Source organism: Labrus mixtus, chromosome 19 (genome assembly GCF_963584025.1).
Source record: "Labrus mixtus chromosome 19, fLabMix1.1, whole genome shotgun sequence".
Taxonomy (NCBI): Eukaryota; Metazoa; Chordata; class Actinopteri; order Labriformes; family Labridae; genus Labrus; species Labrus mixtus.
Genome location: NC_083630.1, coordinates 11,851,834 through 11,870,107, shown reverse-complemented (window position 1 = coordinate 11,870,107; position 18,274 = coordinate 11,851,834). Strand labels below are relative to the sequence as shown.

The following is an 18,274-nucleotide window of genomic DNA, read 5'->3' as shown; positions in this document are numbered from 1 at the left end:
GGAAAAATATAAACAGAGAAATAAAAAATAAAGATAATGAATGGTTTGCGTAACTCTATCACTGCTTTGTGTTTCTGAATAATGTGCTGCTTTCTTTGAGACACATAATGGGCAGGTATGCCTGACATTTACTGTCTTTCTCTTTCTACAGAGCTTCTTATTTTCTGAGATTTTCCTCCTTTTTAGTACATCTGTTGCTTCGTGCCGTTTATACCCACAAACTAGAATATAAAGTGAAAAACATCATCCCTGACCGGCCTTTATTTCAGTCACCGAGGACCATTACAAAGTTTTATGTCCCGTTTGGAAATATAGTGCAACACAATGGCAGTAAACAAACTATTATCAAATTGTTAACCAGGCTATGAGCTGAGTGATCACTTTTGTGTACTCATAATGGACTCCTTTTTGTCTCTTTAGGCTGACTGATGACTTATTTATGCTGAAAAAGCAAAAGGAAGGAAACGTCTTGTACTGTAGAGACTCGGATACAATCAGAGCCTGTAATCACACGATGTGATGTGCAGCATACTGAATCACATTTTTTAACAGAGAAAACATGCTTTATGTTTTGATCAAAACAGTATAATATGATAAGAACATTCATAAGGCTAGGTGAATTGAGAAATTGTGAAAAAAGAAGACGATTTTTATCCCTTTTTTACAACAGCAACCGTCGTTACAGTCTGAGTAAGAGCTCAACACTGGGCAGACTGGGAGCTGAGACTATTTGACATTCTGGTCATACACTGCAGCCGGAGGCCGGCAGCCAGGGACAGCTCACTCTGTGACAAAGCTGTGTGTGTGTGTGTGTGTGTGTGTGTGTGTGTGTGTGTGTGTGTGTGTGTGTGTGTGTGTGTAGGTGCATGATGATGACATAGAGGCTTTGAAACCTACAAAGACACACATACTAAAAGCGTCACTAGCAGCTACTCCAACCTAATGTACTGTGAAGTGTTAAACTCTTCCTGTGTGTCTGTGAGCTCTAAGTGTTGCTCTCAGGTAGATAGACAGACGACGTGCAGGGATAAGACTCATGACTCTGTCAACCCAACGTATGACAGCATTATCCCGAGCAATGACGCATTACACCAGGAACAGCAACCACAGAAAACATATTATGGGATATAAATGATAGAAGAATACACTATGTTGCTCTATTTTTGTATTCTCTCTAACAAAACAACACAAAAATAGTCCCCACACTCACACACTACAGGGCTGTTGTTTCCCTGTGGCTAACCTTTTCACGCACCCACAAAAGCCTTCCTCTTCGTCTACCCTCTCGTAAAAGCTGTAAAAGGATCCAGGCCGACTCCATCTGTTAATTTTCCTGTGCTTTAAAAAGCCCAACTTCACACAAGGGGCCTCGAACGCCTCGCATGCAACTGAGCGAACAACCTCCGCTTCCCCTGAGCCTGCCCGCAAGGTGGCCAAAAGTCGCCTGCAAACATGAAGGGAGGCAGATTCTCAGCGAAGCATGGAAAAATAGAGAGGATAATTTAGCGTTAATTAGCATCTTGTCTACAGGGGAAGCTAAAGGAAGGGAAAAGAGAGAGGCAGACACTGGGGTGATTAGGAGAGAGGGAGAGAGGGAGAGGGAGAGGGAGAGAGGGAGAGAGAGAGAGAGAGAGAGAGACTGGTTTGTTGCCTGAAGACTCTGGTGATAGTTCTCCTCTCTCTTGTCTTGTGATATATTAGCTCTTGCTCTCTCTCAGCTCCCACATTGTTTCTTGCCTTGAGTGTGATCCTAAATTAAAAACACTGTAACCAGAACATTGGTCCGGTAATGAAAGACATAGCACAGTCAAGCCGGGTGTGCGCACAAATAAGCTAATAAGAAAGGGATAATACATGAAATATAAAGTGGCATTAAATTAAATACATACACTGTTTTTCAGCCTATACGACAAGGTCCCAGATCAGCATTTTGTTCTTCTCTGCAGCCAAACAGCTTAAATATAAAAAGAAAAACATGAAAGTCAAGATATAAAAATCAGGATAGTGCACGCTCCACTGCGACAGCATAGACCCTAGAGGTGGGGTAAAAAATTGATAGTATAGTATAGTATCGCAATATTTTGTGTGGCGATATTATATCGTCTCATGGCGCCCAAGTATCGATATTTTTAATATCATATTTTAGATATGCTTTTAAAAAAAAAATTTAACTGCTGAAGGGGTTGCACAATTCATGTTGAACAAGTTGCATTGTTAAAAATTCATGTTAAAGTTCAATTAGACTGAAATGCAATTAAAAAGACTGAAGTGAGAGGAACAGACTGAGATTTTTTTCTTATTTGACAAAACAGTTCTTGATTTAGTTTAGTGTAGTGGACATAATATGCAGTTAAAAATCTTAACCGCAATATATTGTATCGCAATTGTCAGCATATTGCAAAATGTTAAATATCGCAATAGAATCGCATCGTGTCTCGAGTATCGCGATAATATCGTATCTTGGAGACTCTGGTGATTCCCACCCCTAATAGACCCTACTCTGTTTGAGCCCACACAACGTCCCATTTAAGTGTCTAGTAGTGTATACTTTGTTTTGTGTTTATACTGTTCTTTGGTGGGAATTGTCTGCTGCACAGAAACCAGGCTGTTAAAAAGAAGTGAAGTGAAATGAAGTCTAAAGTCTAAAAATTGTGAGTTATCATAACTTTTTGGATACGTGAAGGACTCCTTATTGTCTGTCGTATACATGCATTTAGACAGATTTGAGTATTTAATCGAGATACCTGCATTCCAGAGCAGTGCTCCATTCATGATACCTGTTATATTTTTAGAGAGACACGAGCATGTGAAGTGGAAGCAAGAAAGAAGAAAGAAAAATCAAATCTCCTCTTGCTGCTGCTGCATTGTAAAGGTTAACCATTCAAATAAAAATCCATAAATAAAAAGACAAAACAAACAAGCTGTTTAACAGCACTGCAACATAAAGTCATTGGGGTCTAATCCAAGTTCTGTGCTCTATTTATTTCTTTGTAAAAGAGTGTGTTTAAGTGTGTGTTTGTAGTACTACACAGTGGCTGGCTCGCTTCTTTGTCATTATTACTGCCTTCTTAAACCACTAATTTGGAACCACTTAATCCCCATAATGAAGTATTTGTGTTTTTATGGGTAATTTCCACTGGAAGCCTACGTTAGATAGCCCCAATTTTTACATATCACCATCACTGGAGTCAGTGACACCTCTTATTAATGGAGAACAAATCATATGACGTATTTCTGTAGGCCAACCCAGACGTAGCATCGCCATGGGGTCTAACGAGAATTTGCATATGGGATTTTTGCATTGGATTTTGGATCATTGCAGAAATATGCTCTGTGGCAAACGCACGTTTCTGAAGCATAGGCGTTTTGTTCAGCAGGATAATCTTCACAGATGAACACCGTTTTTATGATGTTTGAAGCGTCAATGCGGCTGACAGAAGTAAAAAGCTAACGTTCTGCTACAAGCAAATTACACCACGGTCGGATGATTGTGACGTCACTACTGCTATGCTTCAGACGATGTCCGATAAACTAATCTGCGTAGCTTAATCAATTGTTTACTGACCTAATATTTGACTTTACCTAAAGATTAAACCTACATGAGACATCACAGACTGAGAGAGTTCCCGGCCTCTGTGTCCGGTGTGATGACGTTTAATGTCCCCGACAACCACTGTAGTCACATTTAGCCACTTGTTAGCAACTGCCTTTTTGAGTGAGTGCGAAAATCATCATTTTGCGTCACTGGAAGCTCCTTTTCCGACTCAGGGGTAAATGAGGGCGGGATGCACGACCATTCAAAAATACTACCAGGTTTCTAATGTATCCCCTTAAAATATTGTGTGTGTGTGTGTGTGTGTGTGTGTGTGTGTGTGTGTGTGTGTGTGTGTGTGTGTGTGTGTGTGTGTGTGTGTGTGTGTGTGTGTGTGTGGGTGTGGGTGGGTGTGTGTGTGGTAAAAGAGAGGCAATACAAAATTTTAAAAGGACAGAATCTGTGTAAGAGGTGAGGAAGGGGTTAGAACAATTACGGCCCCCGATCTAAATTAGCGTTGTCACTGGTGGCAGAATATGATTCCCATGTAACGCTCTGTTTATCTCTCAAATGCCATCACTAGTGTAATAGATGAGATCAGTATGGGAAAAATTATTAAAATGTATAGAAGCTACACGGCTTGGGGATGACATCTTAAAGACAAGAGACTTCTGGCAATTACAATGAGAAATAGGAAATAGAACGAGGGAGAAACAGGCTAAAAGGGATTGTTAGATGTATTACAGGGTGTGTGTGTGTGTGTGTGTGTGTGTGTGTGTGTGTGTGTGTGTGTGTGTGTCTGTTGTGCACAGAGAAAATGCTGTTGACAGTATAATTTGATGAAGGATGTAAGCTAATTTATGAAACATATTTTGGAGAAAATTATTTTTCCTGCTTCTACTTCCTCAGTCATTGTACACTGGTAATTGGATTTCCCTAACTTGCAGTGAAGTGGGAGTAAACTAGTTAATAAAGGGCTGATTGACAGTGTGCATGCATGTGTCATTGTGTGGGTGTGTGTGGGTGTGTGTGTGCTCATACAGAAGCATTTTGGGCTTGGGCACACGCACGCACACACACACACACACACACACACACACACACACACACACACACACACACACACACACACACACACACACACACACACACACACACACACACCCTGTAATACATCTAACAATCCCTTTTAGCCTGTTTCTCCCTCGTTCTATTTCCTATTTCTCATTGTAATTGCCAGAAGTCTCTTGTCTTCAAGATGTCATCCCCAAGCCGTGTAGCTTCTATACATTTTAATAATGTATTTGTTGGCTAAAAAGGAAGAAAATAACAGTTAATGCGTGACAGCATGTTTGTTATTCCACCTCCATATTAGACTAAATATAAAGCATTGACATAAACTGTGCTTAAACTAGAGTAAAATACAAAGTAAAATACAGCCTCAAGCCGCCTTCTCTCTTCTCTGTTCTGAATCCAATCGAAACCCCAGTAAACCCCGACTACAGCACTAATCAAACAAATCTAATCTAGGGCAAATCTAACACAACTCCAGCATCTCACAAGCCAGCCTAACTAATCCAAACCACACTGACAATTGGCTTTACTCAAGTACATAACATCCAAAAAGGCAGAGTCAAATGAAATCTAATGCAAATAAATTTAATCCCAGTTAATCTTCTCAGAATGAGCCGAGCCAGGACACAACTCGTTCTCATGGTCTGTTTCAGCACTGTCATCTGTAGTCAGAGTCGAGCTCAAGACAGGGTGAAGAAAAAGAGCTCAAACACACAGATGGGCAACAGAAGAAAAAGAAGTCGCCACAAGTCAACGGAAAAGCAATACCGCTGCTCTGCCTCCATTCTGAAAGTCTTTGGGACTAAACTGGAGGGAAGAAACGCCATAAAAAAAAAAGGTTTGATCATGTTTGTTGATTAAATGTTTTAAATTAGATGTATTTAAAAAGATCTCTGCATACAAATCCAGCTATCAATCTGTTCTTTGACCTTTTCTCTTAGCATCAACTCAATTCTTGCCTCCCATGTTGCTGGTCAGACAGTGAACAAAGGGAAGTCATGCCCAGACGTCCTTATTGCTAACAGCTTGATACACTGGAAGCCTCTAAAGTTGGCAATTGTTTTGTCATCTGATAGGTTCCAAGATTGACTGTAATTTATTGATTTCACATGAGTAGAGAATAAAAACTGTAAAACTGTAGAGTGGACATGCATCGTATCATCCAGCTCATCTTTGACTGTGTCCTTCTCCATTTAAAAAAAAAGTGTGCTGCTCTTTTTCTATGTTCTTGTTTATCAAGGTAACCATGGTACTTCTGCTTTGCTGCTGCAGCGTAGAGAAGCAGCTGTCATGATCACAGCTTTAGTGAGGCCTGTAACAGCTGACATGGTCAACAATGAGCCCATGAGCAGCCATAGCCTGCTTTTTAGGTCAATTTCTTGGTTTGTGGAAAATCTTCTCAACACCGACTTTCCTATAAGACCGGAAAAGTAGATTATAGCCTCAAAACAAAAACAGACGGAGTGGATGCCCTATGAACTGCAAAAAGTGACATAATGATTTATTTTGATCACCCTTTAAAGCTCCAGTGAGACATTTTTAGCCAATTTTGAACAGTGTTAGGGGTAATGAATTACAAAGTAACGTGTTTTGTAGATCGACTGTAAATATAAATGAATGAAGTCTGAGTGAAGTCACCCATATGTTACTGCCGAGGGCTTTGAAGTCCCATGAACGACGGTCGCTCTGCTGGAAATGCTGTCTCACCCTAACTTTCAGTCAGCCTAACAACAGGCTGAGAGCTGGAGCTGAGGGTTTTAAGCCTCTTGACAAACCGTTACATTGTGCCAACCTGTTATCCAAATGTGCCGGGGAAGACCTAATTAGACCAATTTCTTTCTGTAAACCAGGCTGTCAACGTGTTAATTTCTGCTGTAAAAACAGTTGCTTTTAATGTGTGAATGCGACTTCCGGTGCTTCCAGAGCCAGTCTGAAGCAGACAATCGACGAACTACAGGATTTTGCACCTCGGCATCATCTTCAGTTTTCAACACATGAAGTATCCGCTTTGTGTTGCGTCGACATCCCAACATCCTTCTGGATTACTTCAAACTTCTTTTGCCAAACACAAATTTGCCACGTGCATTGAAAATTGAATATTAGTGATTTAAAATTTCTCAATATCTATATCTGTTTTTTCTTTCGGTGATGAATTGTTCATAAAGTTTATGCTCGTGTAATTAGCTGGCTTATTCTCAAATCTGTGTGTTATGCCTCTAATCAATGATGTACACTCTCTGCTTTGATTATAATGGACACATTCATTTCCTTAAGGTAAGGAGCCATCCCAAATGCACATAATAGAGCCAAATTTGTCACTTTAGGGGCCAGTAGTACTTTTTAACCGCTTCACATCTAAATTACTTCTTTGATCTAAGTCGTCTCAGTACTTTTCCAAACATTTCGAGTTATTCATGTCCATACCAATCCTGTTTGATTTGACTCTCCTCTGTAGTATCCCTCACATAGAGAGGAACTGGAAGAGAGGGTTGTTGTTAAAATGAATTTCCCATCAAATCCTGACGGTGTGACAGAAAGAACATCCTGCCTGTCTCACTGTGCTTGTTTAAAAGTCAGCGGTGAATAAAGACGCCATCCTCAGCTCTTACCTGGAGTGTTGAGCAGTCTGGACATGCGACAGCTGTAGGCGATTTGCTGCTCACAGCTTCCTGCACTGTTGGTGATGGCTGTCATCTGAAAACAAGCACACAGATGTATTTCTTCAGTATACTGTAGTCAGCCAGACAGGTCCATTTGATGTTGAAACAAAATACTAGGCAGCAAAATGAAGTAACATGTACTCTACTAATGTCGTTTTAATAGAGCTTCAGGTGATTCAGAGAGGCTGAAAATGGAACCAATGATCTATTAGGAGGAATCACAATGACAGGAAGGAGCTCACGTTCTTATTGTTTATGACACTGCTGAAGGTGTAGCTTATTTTTAGACAATCTTAGAAGATATATGAATTATTATTATTTTCTTTCTTTTATTAGCAGGTTCCACTGAGAAATGACTCAAGATATTTTTATTAAAACTAAGAGAAATAGATGGTATGTCAATAATATTAAAATTGCAAGAATGTCAGATTATATTTAAAGTTTATTTTGCTTAAAGGGAGAATATGCAACTTTTTTATCCAGCAGATGTCGCCCCTTGAGCACCAGCATGAAACCAAAACAACTTGCGCTGCATTGTTGTGTTGGCATGCTAATGCTAGCGATCTTTAGTTTGCTCGTCTCGTCACACTGCATGTAAATTTACACAAAATGACTGTGATCCAAAAACGCTTACATGACATTCAAATAAGCAGTGAGTACAGTATGTCGTTCTTCTTTTCTCTAGTCCCTCATTAAACAACTTTTATATGCAAGAGGATGAGCTGGCCGGCCGGCCCGGCGATATAAACAAAGTGTAGATACGGCTCGGAAAGCTCGGAAAGCATCACAGACAGTGGGACTCGGGTGTTACACTCATTGTTGACAGTCATTACTCAGAGTTATTTTCAGTGGATGTATTTGATTTCTGCTACATTTAAGTGTGAAAAATCGCATATTCTTCCTTTAATTGAGGATACAGAAAATCCATTCAATTATGTTCATCCTTAAGATCGTACTTTAAGACTATAGCAAGTCTCATATATCTTTGACTTTGTTAACAGTGTTACAGCTGACTGATGCATGTATTCAAAGTTTAATTGTATCTAAAATATGAATGTTAAAGTTAGAAACAAAAGCATTTCTAAGCATTACGCCTACAGTGTGTGCCTACAGTACCTGGTCCATGGAGGCGCTGTAGTTAACCTGTAGGACGGTGCGTCTCTCTCTACTGGAGCCAGTCACTGTGGTTTTGGGGGGCAGGTTGTTCATCACCGTTGTCCACACTTTGTCCTCTACACATAAACAAACAAAAAAATAGCGCTCCATGATTTTTTTTCTTCAAGTGCTGGAAATATTTAGACACAGTAGATTATGTGGGGACAAGTTTACACACAGTAGATTCACCAACATGATGGTACAGAAAAATTCAAACTGAAAACTTTAGCTGTCATGGCAGTGAAGTTCTTTCTGTGTAACCGAGGAAGGTATGCTATAAGGTTTAATAGACACTTCTGTGCTGTTATAGCATACAGCAGTTATGAGCCAGCCAGTCAGTCAGTCAGGCATCATTCTGTTCATTCACACTGTCAGTCAAGGAACGTGTGTGTGTGCATGAAATTCATCTCTCTTGTGTGTGTGTATGTGTCGGAGAGAGAGAAGCTCTTCACATTTGTGAGGTGTGTGTGAGAGTGTTATTCAGCGTGACTAAGGGGCCAGTCAGCGGAGTGCAGTGACATTTCATTAAAAGTCTCGCCTTTGCTCTGCCTTTGTGCTCTGCTGTTCTCCGCTTTCTAGTTATTCCACGCTGTGTGTGTGTGTGTGTGTGTGTGTGTGTGTGAGAGAAGTGTCATTCAGACGGTTCGAGCACTCTTACGTTTGCATTACTGGTTTGTGTCAGTCATGTTTGTGGTATGCGTGCGTGTGTGAGTGTGTATGTGTTTGAGCTGGCTGCATGAAATATCTGTGTCGCCATGGAAACCCTAGGTCTATGGCAGGTTAAGAGTGCTGTTGTCTGAGGTTAAGAATGAGGAGGGCTGCAGTTTTCTTCCCTCGCAGGTCACTGAGGCTAGACAGGGTGGTATACACACAAACACACAAACAAACACACACACACACACACACACACACACACACACACACACACACACTTGCACGCGCGCACACACATAGATGTAAGAAAGATAAAATGCATGCAGTGACAGAAAAGTCATTCCCTGCCCGCCCACACGCACCTGTCATGTTGCAGTTGACTTTAAAAGGGCCAAGGGGTCCGCTGCCGTCAGGGTCGATCCAGTAGGTGTCAGAGGACCTGCCCAAGTGCTTGTAGGCCTCACATGACGGCTCATAGATAGCTGAGAGAGGGAGATAAAGAAAAGAAAAAAGGAAGAAAGAGTTGGAGGAGGAAACGAGATGTCCTTATTTCTTTATGCTGTGATAAAATACATGTATACAACTAATATATATTATTATAATATGAATATATTTTGCTTATTTTTTACACATTTCAAGCTCTATATTAAACATATGCAGTAGTGAATAACTTGCCATGAAATAGACTCATTTAAATAATTATGTCTCTATGACCAACAAGAGGAAACCAGACCACGAGTTAGAAGGTTGACAGTTTCTAAAGTTGTTTTTTTTCATCACTGAAGAGTCAGATTCTAACGAAGTGATACAGTTTACACACAAAGAGACATTACTTACTTTTATGGGCAAACATTGAAGACAGTGATATTTCAGGCAGTTAAAAAAAAGCAGAACAAGATTTTGTAGCAAATAAATATAATGCCTTCTGTCAACAGGTGTTCCCATAATTAATGCAAGTAAAAGTTCCTCAAACACTGTTTCAAATGAACGAGCCTATACTTGTTGTTTAACTTTAAAATGGGTTCTAGTTATGTGTTGTGTTGCATGACTGTGAAATCCAACTCTTAGCTAAACATCAGGTTGCACTGACAATTTAAATATTGAAAGCAACTTTCTGAGGGATAGGGAGGAGAAGCAGCTTTTAACAATCTGCAGGAGACATAAACACATTTGAAATGTAATTGTCTGGTCAAAACTATAACACAAAACTGCATTTAAAGCTCCTGTGAGGAGTTTTCAGCCAGTTATGAAACAGACTGAAACTAATACTGGTGTTTCTGTATGACCCACAAAATCAAACCAGTTTCTGTATAGTTATTTTTAATGTCTAAAACCTCTAATGCAGGGTAGGTGTCAGACAAGTGATGAACAGTGAAAACAGCCTTTGTCTACCATTTCCACATCAAAGATTGACAGTGAATGATATATCTGACAGTTGAATTATGCAGGATGAGTCTTTTTGTCTCATCTCTTTGCTACCTTTGTCCTGTAAATCTGTAAGTCATAAGTCATACCACTTTGTCCACATGGGGCACCAAAATCGACACAAAACAAACATTTCTCACATGAGCTTTAATAACATTTAACAACATCTACTGAATATGCTCCATAGCAACACAAGGAATAATGAAACACATTTTCAAACATTAACAATAAACTTCAGTCCAGCACAATGCATGATGGTAAATGTGGCACAGTGGACGTCTGCTACAAAATTCTATGCAGAGATGTATGCTAATATTGGAAAACAGTCCTATTTTATTTCACTAGCACTATTCTAGCAGTAATTCTTGTCCTAAAATTCAAAATGTTGGTCTGAGAGTTGTGGCAGTGATACAACAATGTTTTTTTTCTTTTCTATAAATCTGTGGGACTGATCCCTTAAGCTATGGTCAAAACTTTAGGTTAACACAGAATGACATTTTAAGCTCAGAACAGAAATAGAAATGAATTCTAATGTCTTTGTTTGACATGGAGGACCATTGCTACAATATTCTATGCTGAGATTTATGCTAATATTGGAAAAAAAAACCTATTTTTTTGTCACTAGCACTATTCTAGTGGTTTTCTTGGTCTAAAAATTCAAAATGTTGGTCTGAGAGTGGTGGCTGTTTTACAGACATGTTTTAAAAATATAAATCAGAGGGACTGATTCTCTGGGAAACTTTTCCATTCAGTCATTATTATGTTTCAAAAAAATGAAAATGTTCATTAATAAAAAATCTCAAATCTTGTTTTGAATGTCTTAAGTAGGTTTTGGAATCACAGGGAAAGTCCTGTTATTCCACTGTCACAGATGAAGCACTTTCCCAAGATAGCATGTGTCAGTTTCTCTCAATGAGAAACTTCTTTTCTGCCTTCATTCCATATCAACACTGTAAAGTATTTTTATGTCATGGACCAAAGATTAATTAGATTGTATCACTCCAAGATGGATCTAAAATAGCATATCAATGTCAACAGTTGTTTTCTTTTCCCGCCTTCTAGAAAGGCAATTTCATGTGCATGCCAGTCTCCATTCAGCGCCTGTCAAGAAGTGTTGTCCTGTCCCACACACTCCAGCAATCTATAGGACAACATATTGATGTTGTGTTTGTGTTGATGTACACACTGGCAGACAGAGAGGAGGAGGAAATAGTCCTCAAAGAGCAGTGTAAGAGTGAGACTTGGAGTGAAACTTTCTTGATGAGGACTGCTCGTAGGCTTAACACCGAGTTAAAAAGGAGACAATCCACCTTTTCTCTCTCTCTTGAATTTCTTAAGTCTCAGCTTCTTCCTCTGAATTCTTGATTATTAGTCTTTTTCTCTTTGAGATCCCTCCACACTTCCTGGAGTTTAGTGATGCAGTAGCTTGCTGACAGGATGTGCACCTTTCAATGAAACCGCTGTTATGAGGACCTGACCCCGCTGAACTATCTCACACTGATCTCCACAGAAATAAACAGAGCTGTTAAAGCACTACTTCTGAACTTCTGATCAAAACCGTCAGTCAGAGGCTGCAACAGAGTGGAAGTAATAAACAGTATGGTTTCTGTGGATCTCTTCATTGTGTTGAGACATAACTGAATGATTCCAGGCCAAGGCCAACAGAGAAAGTTAGAGACATTGCACTCCAGGCAATGTGATTTAGTAAATACAGAAAATTTAAGTAAATAAAATATATTTATTTTAACCAATTTCTCCTTCAGAGTAAAAAAGACCCTAAAAATTCAGAAAAAAAAACAGTTATCACTGTGTTATCCATACTCACAAACACATTAAATAGTTGTAGCGGTGCAGTCAAAAATATATCAACCTACATCCAATTTTATGTTCTTAAAGGCAAGAAGCAGCAACCACAGCCAGCTACTTTCAGCTGAAACATATCCCCTCCTTTTGGTGGAAACAACGATTGGGAAGCCATGTATTCAACATTTCAAGATATATTTAACAAAGTAATCAGACATATTGATCAATTTTAGAAATTGCAATGGGCAACTGAGTATATTTTTTATTAATACCATATAAAAAATCAATCATCCAAATTCCTGCATATTTTCCCTTATAATTTAATGGTTTGTTAGTGAAACATACAAACTATGAAGTTGTTTAGAATAAATAGTTTGTTGACCCACAGAGGCAGACTAACAGAGTCATTTTTCAGAGTAGAGATATGATCACTTCCAGTGCCCCATATGTGTCAAACTCTAAAAGCTTATACAATCCCACTATACATTATGTCTAAGACATGAAAGGAACCCTAGTTTTTATCTCAATCTTGACAAAGCTACAGCAGACCCACATGTGGATTAAAGGTCACATATTATCCTCCTTTTTAACTAGTTTAAATGCCATAACTCCCAGAGCTCCCAAAAAATGTCTGTGGAGTTTCTTGTTAAAAATCCACCACGATTCTGTATTTGATCATGCCTATGAACTCCTCTTTTTCAGCCCTGCTCAGAACAGGCTGTTTCTGTGTCTGTGGCTTTAAATGTAAGTGAGCTGTAACAGAATCGCTACAAGCTGCCAGAGCTGCGGGTCAGTCCTTAGTTCTATTAATGCTAGACCTGTCTGCTGCCTTTGACACAGTCAACCATCAAATCCTCCTATCCACGCTCTCTGAACTTGGCATCTCAGGATCTGCCCTCTGCTGGTTCGTGTCCTACCTCTCTGGGCGATCCTTTAGAGTGTTGTGGAAGGGAGAAGTGTCCAAAGTGCACAGCTTATCCACAGGGGTACCTCAAGGGTCAGTGCTTGGTACCCTTCTCTTCTCCATATACACAAGCTCACTTGGTTCAATAATCCGCTCTCATGGCTTCTCATACAAGTTTAATTAGGTGGAGTGACTCATTTAACAAATCTTGGCTTTGCTCATTTAAATCATACACTTGACGAGCTCTGCTAACAGTTTGATGCTCACTTAATCTGTGTTTACAGATTCTGCATATGAGGCACAGGATCATCTTAAAGTGTTCTGCTTTTTTTGTAGTAATGTTGTGGTATATTTGCACAAGAGTGAAGCTACTACTCAACGGGTGTCTTTACTCAACTTCAGACTGCATTCCCGCTTCTCAAAGTTCTACAATGCAACGCACAGATAAAGGATATTTTGGAAGGATATATTTTTGTTTTTATCATAAACCCCCGGCAACACTGGAAGCCCCAAAAGTTAGCCGATAATGATATCAAACATATAGCTTGTGGGTTCTGAGATTGGGTGCTATAACTTCCATGCTTTGGACACATCAGTAGTGGCTCTTGATGGGCATACTCATTCAATCTCCATATCTGCATTTTTCCAGGTTGCCCCCACATCCAACCCATGACTTTCCACTCCCAAATCAGACTCCCTGATCTCCAAAAGCTATGCTCTCTTTTGTTTTCTGCTTAGAAAACAAGTCTTTCTTAGAGACAGAGATATGAGGTGGCACATATTCATATACACTATCACCTATCCAGCAGTATATCACAACATTTTTCACACCTACGTTTTATGAAATATGTTATTTCATGTTGAACTAATACAAACCGCTAAAACAATTCTCTCTTATCCTCTCTTAAAAGAGGGAGAACAACATTTTGAGCATGAGGGAGGAGGGATGGCATTCTCAAAATGTTTAAGCTTTAAAAAATCCTCTTTGGCTTTCCCTATCTCTCTCTATCTCTCGCTCTCTCTCTCTCTCTCTAACTTTGTTCTCTCTTTGTGCTTTGTTTTGGGGTGCGTTCGGTCATGTTGCCTCTTCTCAGCCCAGAACAAAACACACAACGCAGTGAGAACAGCCCGGCCTGTGAACACTTCAAAAGCTCATCGGTCCCTCTGCTGAGGCTTTTGAGGGAGGAAACAGCTTAATCACTCAAAGGAGAACAGAGGAAATAAAGCATAGACAAACAGACACACAAGCAACAGAATAAAGTGATGTTAAAGTGGAAACAAAGAGCACGTGCTGCACACACACACTGACAGACTTACATGTGTGGCAGGTGGCTCCTGTGTATCCTGTTCCGTCACAGCTACAGCTGAAACTGTCCCACGTCTGTTTACAGCGACCGCCATGTTCACAGTGATTAGGCATACATCTGGAGAGAGAGAGAGAGAGAGAGAGAGAGAGAGAGAGAGAGAGAGAGAGAGAGAGAGAGAGAGAGAGAGAGAACTTTTAAATCTTTGCAGTATGGTGTTAAAAAAAGGACAATGCCACAAAAAAACAATCACAACCCATGTTTCCTAAGCATTTTATGGATATGCAAGTAAATTAAGTATATAATGTAAATAAGCTTTTCAGTTCATCAATTATAGTAATCACAAAGCACTATTCAGATTTGTGATTTGTAGCCAGTTGGTTGATTACTTAAAAAAAAAAAAATATGGATCAGATTGTATCAATGACAGCGCAAAGTTAAAAATTAAATTTCTGAATTGGATTCCCAATGAATGGCACAATACAGATGTTTTCACTGATCATTAGAGCATTTGACTGAACATGTCAGAGCAGAAAGGCTGCAATTCCTGGTCACCTTGGTTAACAGGAGACAATTATTGGAGGCAATAAATCCTTATTTGTACTGATACTAATACCTTTTGTGATGACCCAAAAATATGTCAATGATAATAACTAAAATGTTTTCTTCCACCACAGAAATAAAACTCATACACAAAGTGATGGAAAAGTTTTAGTCACAAACTCCAGATGTAATTTTGTTGTATGTTTTTTGTACGTTTTAAGCAAGAATAGGTAGATTTGTTTTGTTGTAAGTCAGTACCCACGTTTTAAAAATTCCAGGAGTATAGTCGGGAAAAAACAGCTTTATTCACCTCAGAGTGAATACAGAACTACACACTCAGCAGTTAAGACATCACTGTTTTTCTCATTGAAAATTGAATAGCATCTCAAATCCTGAACACATCAAAGGTCTGTGGTTTGATCTGCCTGCAGGCCTGCTGGGGATGGATCCCAGGTTTCTGTAGTCTTTGCACATACACAAACTAGCAGAAAAACTCGCATGTACTCATACATAAGTGATTTGATTAAAATATCTGTGTATGCTTATTTGAATGAATCAAAGTGATGTTAAGAGGAAAGCCAACTGGAAGGAAAAACAAACAGTGACACAGAGGAGCTGCAGGGGTTCTTTTAAAATGCTGGCTTCTTCTGCAGACATGCAGGGAGTCGGGCAGTTAAGAAGCACAGAGACGTTTAATCTCTAAAGAAATAAGGCAATCCCTGTTTTCACAACTAAAGAGACTAAAAAGCTGATGTACAACTGCAGGCTTGTTCAGATGATACAGGACTAGATGACTTAAGTGGAACATGTCATGTTTTAAATAACTTATTCATACTTAATGCAAATGTTTGTTTTCATAGAAGATGCTAGAAAGGTGAGAATAGGAAAGAACAAATGCAAGTGAGTGTACTGCATTGTATTTGCTCTGTGAACACTAAAGACGACAAAAACAAAAACATTCAAGATAACACGAAACAAACTAACAATAATCAAGTCTTAGTAGTTGATTCTCATCACAAACTAGAAAACAAGTCATGATCCTACATCATTGGAACCCTTTGTCATGATGCTTTTGATGTCTTGTGTGAAGCACTTTGAAATGCCTTTTTGCTGAAATGTGCGATATAAATAAACCTGCCTTGCCTTGCCTTGGACCGTGTCTACAAAGACAGAAAATGGCACAGACCAGCGCAGGGAGAAACTCAAGTCATGCAGCTAGCCAAAACTGGACTTTTATCAAGACCTCAAACAAACACAGTTCCGGCAAAGAAGACGAAAACAATTGAGACCACAGCATTGCCATACTACGTGTCTGGAGTTTGGCAAGCTAAGCCAGGAGCTTGGCCACAAAAGGAAACAAAACATAATGCGACACATAGAGTAATGCCATTTGCACTGTACAATACAACAAGGAATGCATGGGCATTTACATGGTGGAAAAAAAAAGATCCAATATACTGTAGGAGAACCAGCTCTTCAGGTCAGGACCCAGCTGTCCAATTACAGCTCAAGGATAAAGGTCACACCTTTGAAGACCGTATTGTTCACATCCTGCATTGACTGACAGATTTATTGGGGTGTAAAGGACGCCATATGTTAAACTCAAACAACCAAGACACCACTTGTTACCTGTTAACAGTGTAGTTTTGAACTCACAAAATTGCATTCACTCCACTGTTCACGACCACTTAAAGATCTAACAGGTTATGATATTAATATCTGTGTTGCTTTTTATTTTGCATCATTTTGAGTTTTTTTCCTCTATTCGGTTTAATTTGTACTATTCTACTGGCTGCAGGTAGTTCTTTACGACGCCAGATGGAAAGAAACTGAAAGTTGCACTACTGTCAGTTCAAAAGAAATAAGAGAAACCTAGCATGATGCATTGTTGTTTTTAGCTTTGGCACTAAGCCTGCGGCCTCATGCCTACAAGCAAATCACAGCAGTGCTGATATGCATTTCATCAGCCCCTCTTGTGTGATATTAATTAAATTAACCATGACTTTCTGAACATGATATTCTAAGTAAAAAACTGCAATGAAAATGCACACGTTCTAAGTATGCCATCATGTTTTGTACCTTCAGCAAGGCAGATAAAAATATTTTTTTCTTTAAAAACAGGCAACCATTGACAAACAAAAATACAATAAATTATACATAGAAAGCTGTGAGCAATGAACAGCATGCACTATATATGCTCTATGCTTTGCATGATAAAAATAGAATATCAATGAAGAGCACCTTTTGTGTGCTTTTATGAGCTTAGGTGTGTCCTACAACAGTGACACTGTGAAATAAAATCATTTTATTTGCGTAGCCTTGTCCCTGTGTGTGTCTGCATGCATGTTGTGGGTATGTGTACGCGCTGCTTCCAGCATATAGATCAAAAAAGTAGAACAGTGGAAAGGCATTGCTCAAAAAGGAGGTCAGACAGGGCTACTGCGCTGCCTTCAAAGACGTTCTGATTAGTTAGGTGGTGACACTGCCTCCATTTATCTTCCATAGCAGGACAGGGCACACCTCAATACTGCAGGATGATACAAAACATAGAAATAATAGAGATGGGAAATACAGCAAGCAGCCAGTCACAAGAGTTTGATCTAAAATCTGACACGAGCAAGCCTGCTGTAAGCCATTCAAAGTGATTGTAATAAATATCAGAGCAAACCCCGCCCACTTTACATTCCTTATGTCATTCTTTAAACCTTCAGAGAGTTAATATGAGCTTTTTGTTTTTTTGGGTTTCCAGAGGCTTTAATATGTGATCTCACCAAGCCAGACATCTGAATTAAGGACAAAATGGATCCAAACCAAGCAGTGACAGTTGTTGTCTTCTCCTCAGAGCAGGGAAATTGATGAAGGTAAGTGTTATCGACAAAACTGACCGGAAGACAAACGGCTAAGGTCGGGGTTAATTCTCTTCTTAGCACAAGGTCGACTCCTAATTGTTGCCTCTCAGTCTTGTTTACCTTAATGGAGCAATCCATGAAATAACTCATCATGGCTGAGATCTTCTTTGTGTCCACTGCATGAGGGGAACCCGCTTAACTTTTACTTAAAAAAGAAAAGGCTTAACAGTTAATCCCGCAGAGTTGAAATGCTCTGCACTAATGCATTAAGTTAAATGTTCAGAAGCATTCAAAAGGATCTCAAGACGTGGATGATTCCATGTATAGCTGAATGTGTTTCTGGACTCTCTGACGAGGAAATAAATTGAAAT

The 18,274-nt window shown here is 39.4% G+C and overlaps 1 protein-coding gene across 1 annotated transcript in view; it reads right to left on the bottom strand.

The window, feature by feature from the left end:
* LOC132994362 (contactin-associated protein-like 2) overlaps positions 1–18,274 on the bottom strand; it is a 239,995-nt gene that overhangs the window by 74,150 nt on the left and 147,571 nt on the right. Inside the window, exons 12-15 of the mRNA XM_061064673.1 lie at positions 14,525–14,631; positions 9,438–9,557; positions 8,383–8,498; positions 7,216–7,300 (exon numbers count right to left, since the gene is read on the bottom strand). Coding sequence (XP_060920656.1) covers positions 7,216–7,300; positions 8,383–8,498; positions 9,438–9,557; positions 14,525–14,631 — 428 coding nt within the window. The remainder of the gene's footprint in view (positions 1–7,215; positions 7,301–8,382; positions 8,499–9,437; positions 9,558–14,524; positions 14,632–18,274) is intronic.